Below are 13,521 nucleotides of genomic sequence, written 5' to 3' on the forward strand. Positions count from 1 at the left end.
TATATGTGCCCTTACTTTAGAATAATACTAGGGCTACGGACGTTTCTAGAATGGCCACTATATAAGCTCATAGGGTTCTTACTATCAAGATTTGAAACACTTGATACCCTCGTCATGGTTCTACCATTCTAAGGACATATATCAATACATACAATAATGATTTATGTGATATAGAATAAAATGCCTTTTTATTGATCAATGAACATTATTACAAAAAGTCAATTCTACAATAATTGATTGGCTCTAGGGCACCCACTCTAATAGAAGTGTTTCTTCATTGAGCCCTTGTGGAGGGCGGGAGTTTCTTTTTGCGCAACTGCTTTGGAAGCTGTTGCAGGCTTTTTAAGCACTTGGACCTTCCCCAAGCTCTCCACCGGTTCGTTTGAAGGTCAGTCGCGAGGAACCTACCCTAGTCACCCTGATAAAACCCACAAGCTTCTTCTTCGCCGAGATTGTTGGTTGAGCTGCCATTTTCCTTCTCAAGTTCTTCGGCTTGTCGACCCACATATCTGCAAAGAGAGCAAAATTGTTAATGACCTATCAAAGTGGAAATGTAAAGAGTGAGCTATTGAACACTTACCTTTCTCAAAGATTGTGTAGAATTTTGTAGCACCATTTCAAAAACCGTACGCTATTAAACGAAAGAGCGTGATAAGCTGGGTAACGTCACGCTCACTATTGGGAAGCCCGCTAAAACGTTGAAGCCGCTCTCAGCTCACTGTAGAGATAAAGTTTTGCTTAACGTTTACTGCAAAATGAAGAAGGTGTAGGGTTAGTTCACTTGCTTGACTAGAGAACCCTATGTTTCGCACAAAGATCATAGTACTTTCTAGCCTCTGAGGCAAAAATGCTAGTTTCCTCGGCTTCATAAAAGAAATATTGGGAGTCCTAATTCCCAACCTTCTTTAAGACTCTGACCAAACCATTCAGGTGTACTTTCCTCACTTTAGAGAGGTAATACGTCTTATCTTGGCTTTTCTTTAAGCTATACAGGTGGACAAGCTCATCCACTAATAGCTCACCTAATTCATATATCTGGTATGCTATGTACATTCCTACAATTATTAGGATTGAGTTCTTTGTGAGTTGGAGGGGAGCAATGCTAAACCTTCTTAGTACGTCGGCAATAAAGAAATGAGGTGGGACAAACATTCCACACCTCATAAGGATGTCAGAGATCGCCGCCCAACCTCTGGGGGGATCTTTTTGGGAAATATTTCCCGAAGCACTCAACGGGAGTTGAATCGCATAAATATCCTTTACGCGTTGAAGATCCTTGTCTCCAATCGAGGAACTTGGCTTTCCTAAATCTAAGGGCCAGCAAGCCCCTTGGTGAGGGAAGCTTGGTAGAGGCATTGTTCGAAGAACTCGCCACATCACTGTTTGAACTCCTCACGATGGTATCCTCATACACCTCGTCTAGGAGTCCTCCCCTGCGAACTGCTAAGGTCGCCGAGGAGTCGAAAAGTAGATTTATCTTGTGACTGTTGGATGAAGACATGGTAGTAACACGCCTTTGGATACCTGAAACAGAATTAACCAAGTGTCAGAATTTAAAATATCAGCGACCTATCCACACTTGCTTTCAATTCAGGCATCCAGGATAAGAGGTACAAGCGAACTATCAAGATTCCAACGGCCACCTCCCTAAACCCTTCTAAAACCCAAACCAGTGGGTATACTCAAAAAACCCTAAAACCGCTAGTGTGGCCACGACAATGGCCACCCTCAACAACAAAGAAAGCTTTGAAGAAAGAGAAGGATGAGAACAAGAGCCTCACCGGAGTGTGAAACACGGTAAGAAATCGCTGGAAGATCGTCGTAGGTCTGAAGAAGCAACGACGGAGAATAGATAGCAACCAAATTTGAGTATGAAAATATTTGCAACTGTACAATTCTGATGAAAATGCCCATTTTTATAGTGGTGAGCATGGGAGATGAAACGGCGGGATTCGACCTTGACCGTTGATATGCGATGAATCTCAGTTTTCCATTCCTCCAGTAATCTTGACCACTCAAATGTCTATGTGTCAATCATCCACAAAAGGCGATCAACTGTCAAAATTCTATAGTCATAACTGTTGTCGCACATCGCCTCAACATTGCACATGGGTAGCTGTAGTGGCCCACATGCGACAAATATTAACTGCAAAAGCCAACTGCATTTAATGCGACATGACTGCATGGAAATTACTTGCATTCCCCTCATTTCGAATTCCAAATTTATCAGGAATAGTACAGCAAAAAGGTCTTGTTCACGTCTACTGAAGCTACGGCTCACTTATGAAGCTCGGCCAAATCTACAGATAGCACGCAACTTGTGAAGTTTGAGCTAAATGTCAAATCGAACAATTAGTCTTCGAAGCTCGAAACGAGCACTGAACATTAGGGGGTAGCTATGTTGTGTGTGATTTTTCCATTAAGCTCGAAGAATTCAGAATCCTGCAAGGATACAATTCAACCTATAATTAGTTTGGTTCAACACTTGTCCGACCCAGCATAAGCTCGTCGAGATATAGCTCGACCTAACATAAGCTAGTCACGACCAACTCTGGCAATTGTTCGACAAATCATTAATAAGCTTAGATCCCAAATATTTCAAAAGAGATCAGATTAACAGCATTGATGGTACAATCTTAGCGCACAATCACAAGAATATCGGAATTGTAATTCGAATTTGATTGCAATCTCGATGATTTCTCTCTTTCCTTGTTTACAAACATGTATATAAACCCCCTCCAATAGTGCGAGATGGGTTAGCAAATGATTCTAGGCATTTAATATTATTTTTATAAGCTCTCTAAAGCAATAAGAAAAACAATGGACGTAAGCTTAAGTTCTAACTTGCCAAACCACTTTAAAAATTGATTGTGTTCTTTACATTTACACATTTTTATATACAATTGTTGGTTATCTTTAATCACACACACATCAATTCTGATTCCACCAAAGTCAATTGGATCACTCGAGTTGGTGTAAATTTTGCATCAACAATTGCCAACAAATAATTTTTTTTTTTATTTTTTTGGTTGTTTAATATAATAATTCTATGTCATTAAAAAAAATTGCATGTTATTTGAGATTTTTTTTTTTAACTCAAAGTTTTTATTTTATTTTAATTCTTTAAATAAAATGTTATTTTATTTGTTCTTGTCATTAATTAGCTTATTTATTTGAGAGAGTTAAATATTAAATCTTGACCCTAAAAAGTTTTAATTTTAAAAGTACAGAAAAATAAGGATGAAAAAAAATAAAAATAAAAATAAAGATCCCTATCCATTTTGGTCCTCTGTATTTTTTTTTTTTTTTTTAAATAACTATTTCTTTGAATAAAAAGAACCAACAATCATAGTAGATAATTCCACATTCTTTTATCTATAAACTAACTTGTGTTTTTTGGCTTTTTTTTTTTTTTTTTTTTTTTTTTAGCTTTTAGTTTTTTTATTTAATAATAAAATCGTATATTAATATTACACACACATTCTGCCATGACATAAAATGATTGCAACCATTCACAGCCTAAAATTAAAAATGAGTAATGACTTAATGCATATTTTCTTCAGTCCATATATACTGAAATATTGAGTGAATACTCAAAAATAGGTTTCACAATGATTCTAGAGAACACCAAAAAAAAAACACCTTTTAAATTGTTTTTTAGACTTGAGACTTGTTTCTCAAAACCAAAAACCAAAATACAGAAATAATAAAACTTGGATGCTTCTATTTATTATTAGTCCTACAGATGAAGATTGTTATATTCTGTGCATGATTAAAACTTTCCTAAGCAAAAAGCCTTTTTCCAATATGAATTATGAAAATCAATAATAATATTTCTCCACAAAAATAGTTGCTAACATCCAATTTAGCTCTATATATATAAATCCAATGCCATTTAAAAAGCTTTAAATCGCGCTAAAATTACAAAGAAAATGATGGTACAAATCTACACATTGAAGAAATCAAACAATATCAAAACCTCACAACCTAATTGCCAGAAATTTGATTTTACAACAGGTGGGAAACCGAAATAAATATGATATTTTAAAAACATTTTCCAAATTTATGTTGGATTCATGAAATTAACCTGACAGTGTTGATCTATAAAATTTGCATTTCATCTTATAGAAACCGCGATATACATATCCCTCCTTCAATCCGAGGATTGTTTTCAGTTGAGTTTTACCCCTTGAACCGTACTACAATACAGGAGATGTCATCCTTACTGTCTTTGTTCAATGCCTCAGTTACTAGTTGCTTGGCTGCCCTGTGTGGATCCTTTATTTTTCTTGCAATATCAACTGCCTCTTGATTAGACATGACCTAAATTATTGCAAAAAAAAATAATAATAATAATAAAAAAAATAAAAAAAGATAAACAGAAGGCATAACTAAGCGATCTTGGAATGGAACTATAGAAATAGATGAATCACCTTCCAAAGACCATCACTTGCAAGGATAAGAAGATCAGTATCTGAATCAATATCAGCATCCTGTATATCAGGATCAGATCGGAGGTGTGATTTGAGGTTCTTGTCTCCGAAAGCACGGGAAACTGCCAGTTGTCCATTTACTCTAGCAACATCTCCTGGTGTAGCAAGCAACAAATATTGCTTATTATTACTAATACAGAGAGCACCATCAACCCATATTGTACACAGATGATTTGCTTTCAGATTATAATAACAAGAAGTACGTTTATAGACAGATTTCATCTCTCCATGAAAAAGTTGCATGTAGAATATTACAATATATCTAAATATTGAGCAGATTGAAGATGAAATAAACTACTATCATCTTATTACGTTGACACAACTATTTCAATTTGTGAATTGGGCAGTTTGGAATTCGTTTATCCAAAATTTGTAGACAGATAATGGATGAAGCTTAAATCTATTATTGTTGGGCAAGAACTACAATTTATGTATTAGCACCAACAAGGCTGTTAGCCTTTGACTAAGTCAATTGCAATCTACACATCTTGCTCTTGAATTTCTTTAATAAAATAACATTCAAATAAACAAAAGTAGTGATGAGCATGAGATGTATGATCCGGTATGTTCAAGTAGAAATGTCAGTTTGGGGTGTCTAACCTTGAGCCAAATTGCTAAGATATATATATATATATATATATATAAACACTTATGAGGCAAAAATCCTTTTGAGATATTTGGAAAATCACCACTCACAGGAGAGAAACTCAGTATTAACTGTCATTTCCATTTCCATTTTATTTTATTTTTTGTTCTGAAAACAGTGTAGTATCTGTTAACTTTACTATTTTCATTTTCTAATACACACAAAACAGAGAGTAAGATGTATTAATAAAAAATTGAAAATATAGAAAACATTAAAAGAATGTTTTTTAATGTTTTCTCTCTACTTTATCATTAATGCTGTTTTAAGAAAATGATAATAAAAGCGTTTTTGAATTTAACAATACAAAATTCAAACTTCTTATTTTCATTTTTGGAAACAAAAACAAAAGAAATAAAAAATAAAACCTACACAATTTGCTTCTATAAAAAGATGAATGGAGAGAGCATGCCCTAAAACAAACTAATACAAATCCATTAGGCATAAATGATCCACCCGACAATTGATATACTCAGACAAATTTTACAACACAGCTGAGAAATCTCATAAAACTTTCATCCATTAATAATATGGTAAGGGTTCAACAAGAACTTGGAAGCCAGAGGTTGGAATTCGCAACATGGTTTGACATTTCGACACAACACATTGCAGCCTGTGACTTGATTTAGTATTGTTTCAAAGAAAGGATCTTTATAATTATGTAAAAGCAAGGTCAATATTTCTCATATGAATCAGCTTCATGTGTGGTTCAACTTGTAGAAATTGTTTGATTTGTCAACTTCATAAGTTGCAGCTGGATTAGTCACATCAAGTTGGGTAATTTGCAATTACCTCACTTGAGGTTCATGAGGAGTTTCAGTAAAAACCCCCAATAGTTTATTAATTATAAGCTCAACTTCCTTGAAGACATGAAAATTAATTGATTTGGTGAAATTTCTTTTATAACCTTCTAGTATCTTGAATATCCATTAAAAAAATCATATTTATAATTTTTCCCCTTATAAATTCTTCAACTACTATGTATTATAATTAAATTTAACAGAAAACACATATATGTAGAACAAATTCGATTAGCAACAAAAGAAATAGATTTCACGACAATGGTAAAGTACATAGGATAAAAAGTGACTGTAAATTTTTTTATCTTCAAGATATGATTTAGAATTTTAGAGAAGCAGTTTTTATAAAATGAAAGATCATGAAATGTTTCCTTTGGGAAGGATATGGAGGGCTAGGAGTTGGGAATTTGGAGAAGAAAAATAGGGCTCTCCTAGCTAAATGGCTTTGGAGGTTTCCCTGAGAGAGAAATTCCCTTTGGTAGGAAGTTATCAAAAGCAAATATGGTCTTCAATCAAATGGAAGAAATTCCCAAGAAATTAAAAAATGGATTCATAGAAGTCCTTGGAAAACCAATTCTGAGTAATATCCTACATTTGACTTTCATTAAATTTAGAGGTGGGAAATGGCAAGGAAATTTATGGGAGGATATATGGCTTTGAGACTTAGCTTGATCAATGCTATCCCCTTCTCTCTAGTTTCACTGTTAATAAAGGAGTCACTTTTCATGCGTCTCTTCACTCTTCTTCAACGCATGGAAGTTGGAACTTAACCTCAAAAGAAAATTGAAGATGAGACAGATCGAAGAATTCATTAACCTATGGGGTTGTGGACAATGTTTCCGTTAATAAGTTTAGAGGAGACAAAAGAAAATGGAAGCTTGACTAGTTAGTTACACTTGCAACTCCTACTCTCAAAGTTATTAGCAGAAAATCCTGCACTTGATTTTAAAGAGTACAAACTAGTTTTGAAAAGCAAAAGGTCCTCCTAAAGTTAAGTGTTCTCGCAGACTTCAGTTCAAGGAAAACTCAATACAGCAGACACTAAAAAGTACCATCAAATCAACTTCTCCCCCCATTAGTGTGTTATGTTAAAAAATGATAAAAGAATCCTATGGCCATTTATTCTTTCACTGTACAGATAAAAGAATCCTATGGCCATTTATTCTTTCACTGTACAGTGACATCTTTAGTGACAATCTTTGTAAACCCTAATTAGATGGGCTCTTTTGGTGGTAGAGGATACTTGATCCACTATTTGAGGTTTTGTTTATCGTAATACACACCCTTACGTTCCCTATCAAAATAATGATAATAATAAATAAAAAAGACAAAAGAATCATAGATTGTTGGAATATCTTCCAAACTATTCCTTCAATGGCTAACCCAAAATTGATTCTCCATCAAATTAGCTTCTTCAAAAGATCACATGTCAAGAAGAACCCCATTTTCTGAACTCCTTTTTTTTTTTCTTAATGGTTCTCAAGCAAATTAGCTTTTCTACCATATCATCTTTTCTCAGAATTTAGCCAGGCCAAATTAATACCAATGACCTTCAGTTCCACTTCGACTTTACAACTTTCCCCTCAACTGATCTCTATCAAATTGTTTTCTTTACTGAATTCTATGCATAAAGCTTCTGCCAAATTTCAAACTCCATATCATTTCCCAAAACCTTCCCAACCATACACTAATTACTTTTAATCTAGCTGTTCAACTCCTTATCCAAGCAATTATCAACGTTTTTTCAAACAAACATCATAAGCTGGGGAATATTCCTGGATCCTACAACTTTTAATAATCAAGAAACCCATAGATATAACCATGGTAGGCAGCCCTCAGAGGAATTCAACCTCTGAACCCTGGTAGGAAACTGAAGGTCATACCATTTGACCAACCAATGGTATTAATAATAATTCATTGAAAGAAGATACAAATGTGGCCTAGCAAACCATAAATTCACAGAGGGGTCTACCCTATAGAAAGACTACCCAGAAGAACTTGTTACCCCTGATAAATGACACACCTTTCCAGCCAAGTATAATGGATTTATAAAAGTATTATAAGAATTTCGAAAACCCCTCAAAACCAATCTCCAAAATTGATGCCTAAAGCATAATCATAACTCCCAATTGAGATGGAAAAAAAGAAGAATCGTAAAAATCCTTTGAAACCTAAGACCAAATTGAATCACAAAACTGAATTTTATCCCACATTTTGCCACTATTTTCCTCTTTTTCCGTTCCAGAATTACAATTATATTTTTCTTTTCATATTACCCAAAAAGAGAACTAAAACTTGTGTACTTTCATTTAGTCCTGGATTTCTTTCTTTTTCCAAAAGCAAAAATATGCTCCATATGTATTGCATCACATAAGCCCTGATTGATTCAAGCTATTTAGGCTTCACTGAACAGTTAAGGAAGAGATGACATTAGTCTCTCCATTTCTTCTACACATCAGACCATGATGGCCAAAGGGCACATCTTTCAATACTTCTTTGCATTACTTTTCTAGTATTGAATTTTCCTTGACACCAAAGCCCACATGAAGTCTTGCATTATGAGGGGAACTTTAGCGGTCCATATCATTTTGTGTGGCCTATAAACTTCCCATTAAGAGAACGATCGACCATTCAAGACAGGACTTGCAGGAATAACAACCCAAAACCTCTGTCTTCCACCATTTTTCATCTACACTCAACTCATCAATATCAATATTGCTTATCATCTCCATAAGAGTTGCATATTCTTGTGCTTCCTTTTTCATTCAAGTTCCTAATAAAGTTGAAGCTCCAATGCCATGCAAGAGCAAGAGGGTGAAAACCACACAAATGGATAGAAACATTTTTTATGTGTAGGAATCTCTCACCCAAAGATGAGTATCCATCTATTTGTCGTCACAAACCTAAAACTTCCCTCCCTATTCTCACAATTAAGGAATGACAAATATAACTGGAATTTGCCACAACTGTTCCATCTTAGCACTCAGTTTCGCATATCTAAATCAACCAGCTTTCAACGGTTTTATGTTCCTGACTTTCTGCTGAAACCACATCAATTGTCAGTCCTCACATCCTACCTTTATATTAGCAAAATTCCAAGGGCAACCAAGTTGTTTATCTTACAATTTTCGCACTTCAGTATCCAAATCTGCAAAGAATTGGTGTTTAAATTACCTTTTTCCTTTATCATCATCTTCTTTAACATTATCAAACCATTGGACATGCACAAATTCTGTCCTCTATACCAGAAATGAAATTTTACACTAAAACATTTTTCTGCTCAACAATTGTAATCCATCACAAATCTGATAATGGCATGTAATATGAGTTTATCCATAAAAAGGTAGATTTCTTTTCTCAGCAGTTATTGTTTTTACTAAATAACACTTTATCAATCAGGCACCCCTTTTTATCCAAGCTAGATTTAAGGTAATTTTGAAATACATAAAGGCAACAAAGTCATCCAGCATAACAAACTTTGTATGTGCAAGACCATGGCACATGATTCAGAAATATTTCTTTAAATAAATGAATATATAGGCTAAAAATAGATGGTTGGTACTGATTCTTGTAGGTTCTAGTTAGTTTAGCAAGGAAAAGTCTCTTATAGTTTTACAAGAGGTCTTGGATCTTAATCCTAAACCCATTTTAGGTTAAGGAGACTGAGGAAGGTTAAAAATTATATATTATTAATAATTTTAAAAGGAGTTGACACTGATTCTTCATCACATTACACTACAGAATGCAGCCCTAGAAGTTTGTGGACTCATCTACACATACATACATCAATACCTTTTTAAGCACATAGTTATAAGCTTCAAGATTTGTCAAACTACCTGGCATGTTCGAGACAAAGCCACCTCTATCCTCAATGCTGCCTCGCTCAGTGTTAGGCTCATGATCGATACTCATCTGTATTGCCTGCCCTCCCTTTGAAAGAACTGCTCGTGAATCTCCAACATTGGCTACCCATAACTTCTGCCCATTTATTAGAATGGCAGTGACAGCAGTGGACCCACCTCGTCCCAAGTCAGGACTGTGTGTCAGAATTGCCTGGTCTGTCCTCTCATAGGCTTTGGAAATGGATGTGCGGGGATCAGTCCAAAACTCCTCCTGTAATTGATTAAAAATTAAAAAAATAAATTATTGACTGAGAAGGGCACCAACTACAGCAACAAAAGTCAATGCATAGTTTACTATAACTTAAGATGTGAGATATCAACTATTTTAAAGCCCTTTCTAGTATAGATTTTTCTTTAAATCATGAGGATTTATTTCAACAAAGGCAGATTAAAATTACTCTTTTGGAAGTCCAATTCCTGACATCATGACTATTAGAAACACATGCTTTAGCAATGTAAAAGTGATGGAACAATTTCAAGTCATTGTGGAATCCAAATGCTCCTTAAAGATTGTTCAAGCACTAGAAATATAATATCAAATCAACAACTTACATGCTTTAAGATATTGGGAAACAAATGCTTTTGTAGATAGGCAGGCACAGTATCTCCCAAATGTCCATCATATATGGCAAAAAGTCCAAGCTCATGTCCTCGGAATTGAAGAAACTTTGCAACATGAAAATCCTCCATTGGATGATTTGCTTTTCCTTTAACTAGGCTAAAACCATACTTGACTGGACCCTGATGGCTCCTACCCTTGCCTGAGCTAGATGAAGAGCGTCCCCCCACAACCTAAATAGATATTTTCAATTTTGTTAACATTAAAAAAGGGAAACCTAGAAATAAAGATGAATTTGCAAAACAAGAGATAGATAGTCTAAGCAACAAGAACAAACTAATCTAGAACAGTAGAGTCCAGAGAAAACCTAATAAAATGATCTAGCTAAAAGTTCCATGACAATTTTAGCACTAGTGCAAAATAACAAACTGAACTTGATAACCACAAGTATCAAGTTAAGTTATAAAAATGACCCCATCACAACATCAATTTCAGTTATCTTACAAATTAGCAATCAAAACAACCAAAAAATTAATCTTTAAAACAAGGCATTCAATTAAGTAGAGGAAACGAAAGGGGGTAGGAAAAATAAAATAAAAATGATAGTCAAAAGGACATCATTAGAAAGGAGGGGGGCGAGAGAGAGAGAGAGAGAGAGAATCATGTTTGAAACCTATTTCTTTGGAAAGAAAATTTTGCAGAGTAAGAAAACCCAACATGCTCCCTCTATGTTAAAGTTTTATAGAATGCATGTAGTCCAATTGCCATAATTCTAAAAATGTAGCTTTTGTAGAAATTTCAGCAAAAGCATGCCTTCTAGAACATGTATCTTAACAAGAAGACCAGAAAGTGCCCAGCATTAAAACAATAGCGCACAATTTCTTATAGACAAAAAGCAGTAGCTTTTCACTATTACTGAAAGTCAGTTCATCTATTTAATATCTTAATAAAAGAAATTGATACATTATATTGCACTGAAAAGCTTTCTCAAAATTTTCCATAACCATGACATGATTTCTGCAAATATCACAAAGTCCATGGCTGCATCACCATTTTGGCTCTTACAAGAATAAAACATAAGAATCCAAAGGTCTTTAAACTCTTTTCCCAATAATTAAAAACCTTGGCAAAACCCCCCAGAATCCTTAATATTAAAAACATTGAAATAATCTGAACTGAACCAAGCATCCCCACAGATTCAGTGAGAACGAAGAACACAATTTTTTTTCAGATCATAGAAGCTCCCAAATTAAGCTATTTGACTAGTAGAAGCACCTCAAAATAAAGTTTCCCGATCTTCAACAAAAACACTCCAATTTTAAGTAGTCTACATAACAAAATTTGTAAGTCAACTAACGCAAAAATTAGATCATATTTGCTTCCAGAATCCAATCAAATTAACACACCACGCCAATGAACTGAAAATTTTGCAACAGGGGATTTAAGAAATTTCCTAAACCAGATAGGAAAAAACGAAGGAAACTAAACAAAGTTAGAGATCTCATCACCTGAGAATAAACAGAATTGAAGCAACATAGATTATCCATATAATTCAACCTCAATTCACCTCCTTCTTCTTCTGCAATCACTCAACATCTACAACCTCTTCTACTAATCTCAAAACAAACAAAAATCATTCAATAAAAACCCCAAAATACTCCAGAACCTGCACCACCAAAAGCAAGAATTTTGATCATCAAGACAAAACTAAAACAAGCGAAAAACCTGAAAAAGCTAAAAGGAACAAGGAAATGAAGAGAAAAAAGCATCTTAATATCCTTGAAATTAACTAACCGATGGAAGAAGTTGCTGATTTTCCAAGGAAATGAAAGAAAAACAGCTGTACAGAAGTTGAATAGGGAATTCTTGATAAGGATATATACAAGTGTAGTAATAATTAAATAAAAAATTATATATTAAGTTTGTCTGTTGATATTAAAGAGAAGTATAAGTTGTATAATAATAACGAGGAAGGAATGGTTGAAGAAGTGTTTGGAGGGGTGAAGAAATGGCTGCCAAAAGCCAAGCCAGAGCTTGCCCTTATTGACTTTTTGCCAGTTTTATATTTTCTTACTCGCTCACACTGCTTTTTTTTTTTTTTTTTTTTTTTTTTTTTTTCTCCTTTATCTTTTTTTTTTTTTTTTCTCTCTTTTATTTTATTCTTCCATTCGTCTGTCTCACTTCAACTTGACCCGCTTGACTTTGAAAAATTTTCAAATGACAATTTAAATTTCACATAAATACTTTGGTCATATATATATATATATATATAAAATTAAATTTTTTAAATTTACAAAATACCTTATACCTCACAACTATACTAAACTTTACACAAAATTTTATACTCCCTCTGTTTCACAATAATAGTTGTTTTAAGGTTATGCANTCATCTAATTTCATTTTAAAAAAATATAAATATATGTATTATGTCAATTCTTATAAAATAATCAAAACAGTGAATTTTTACTAAAAAAATTATATTTTATTTTCTAATTAAACTTATAGAAGTATAATTTATTGGGATAAAGTTTTGAAAATATAGCTTTTATAAAAACATTGTTAGTTGTTTGATAAGGGATATAAGAAAGAACTTCTAGTATTGATAAATATTTTAATATATAAAGATAAATCAACTCAAATTTATAAAATATAAAAAGGATTTTTTTTTTTTTTGAAATTCCATACTCTCTTAAATAAGTTTAAAAAAAAAAACTTATAGATAAAACTTAGGGTCTGTTTAGTTCATTATTCTAATACTTTTTAAAATAATATTTTGAAAAAAAAAATAAATTGGGTAGGTATTACGATGTAGGATTTGGAAATTAACAAAAATATTTTATATGTTTGTTTATTTACTAAACACCCCTATAATAAAATATTAAAAGTTAACAAAAACACTATATATGTTTGTTTATTTATTAAATACCCCTATAATAAAATACCCCTAACCCACCCGTTAAATACAGACAGTCGGTGACCACCGTCAGAGGGTGGCCGGAGTCGCCGTATCGGCGCATGACCAGTTGGATCTTGCCGGTTATGAGCCGATATGGCCTTTTTCGGCCAGATCCATGGTGGATCTGGTTGGAAAATGTCAGATATACAACTAGATCTAGCCATTGAC

At 33.7% G+C, this 13,521-nt stretch overlaps 2 protein-coding genes across 4 annotated transcripts; both read right to left on the bottom strand.

Moving 5' to 3' along the window:
• Nucleotides 1–243: 243 nt before the first annotated feature.
• Nucleotides 244–2,439, bottom strand: LOC116142147. 2 transcript variants are annotated; one of them, XR_004129961.1, is made up of 3 exons: nucleotides 1,782–2,439; nucleotides 581–748; nucleotides 244–509 (listed from the first exon to the last, which is right to left on the bottom strand). XR_004129961.1 is itself a non-coding variant. In XM_031427583.1 (2 exons), exons 1-2 carry the CDS (start codon nucleotides 1,930–1,932, stop codon nucleotides 1,172–1,174), a joined length of 504 nt encoding a protein of 167 aa, XP_031283443.1. In that variant the 5' UTR covers nucleotides 1,933–2,439; the 3' UTR covers nucleotides 775–1,171. The 2 variants fall into 2 exon arrangements, 1 of the variants encoding a protein (XP_031283443.1); XM_031427583.1 differs by lacking the exons at nucleotides 244–509; nucleotides 581–748 and adding an exon at nucleotides 775–1,524.
• Nucleotides 2,440–3,847: 1,408 nt separating this feature from the next.
• On the bottom strand, nucleotides 3,848–12,433 carry LOC116142160 (probable protein phosphatase 2C 9). Of its 2 annotated transcripts, none has more exons than XM_031427605.1 (6): nucleotides 12,192–12,433; nucleotides 11,906–12,063; nucleotides 10,391–10,630; nucleotides 9,773–10,049; nucleotides 4,434–4,588; nucleotides 3,848–4,301 (listed from the first exon to the last, which is right to left on the bottom strand). In XM_031427605.1, exons 2-6 carry the CDS (start codon nucleotides 11,942–11,944, stop codon nucleotides 4,281–4,283), a joined length of 732 nt encoding a protein of 243 aa, XP_031283465.1. In that variant the 5' UTR covers nucleotides 11,945–12,063; nucleotides 12,192–12,433; the 3' UTR covers nucleotides 3,848–4,280. The 2 variants fall into 2 exon arrangements, with proteins under 2 accessions (XP_031283465.1, XP_031283458.1); XM_031427598.1 differs by having other exon boundaries at nucleotides 3,848–4,323; nucleotides 12,192–12,431.
• Between the last annotated feature and the right edge of the window lie 1,088 nt (nucleotides 12,434–13,521).

This window comes from Pistacia vera, unplaced genomic scaffold (genome assembly GCF_008641045.1).
Source record: "Pistacia vera cultivar Batoury unplaced genomic scaffold, PisVer_v2 Contig1123, whole genome shotgun sequence".
Taxonomy (NCBI): domain Eukaryota; kingdom Viridiplantae; phylum Streptophyta; class Magnoliopsida; order Sapindales; family Anacardiaceae; genus Pistacia; species Pistacia vera.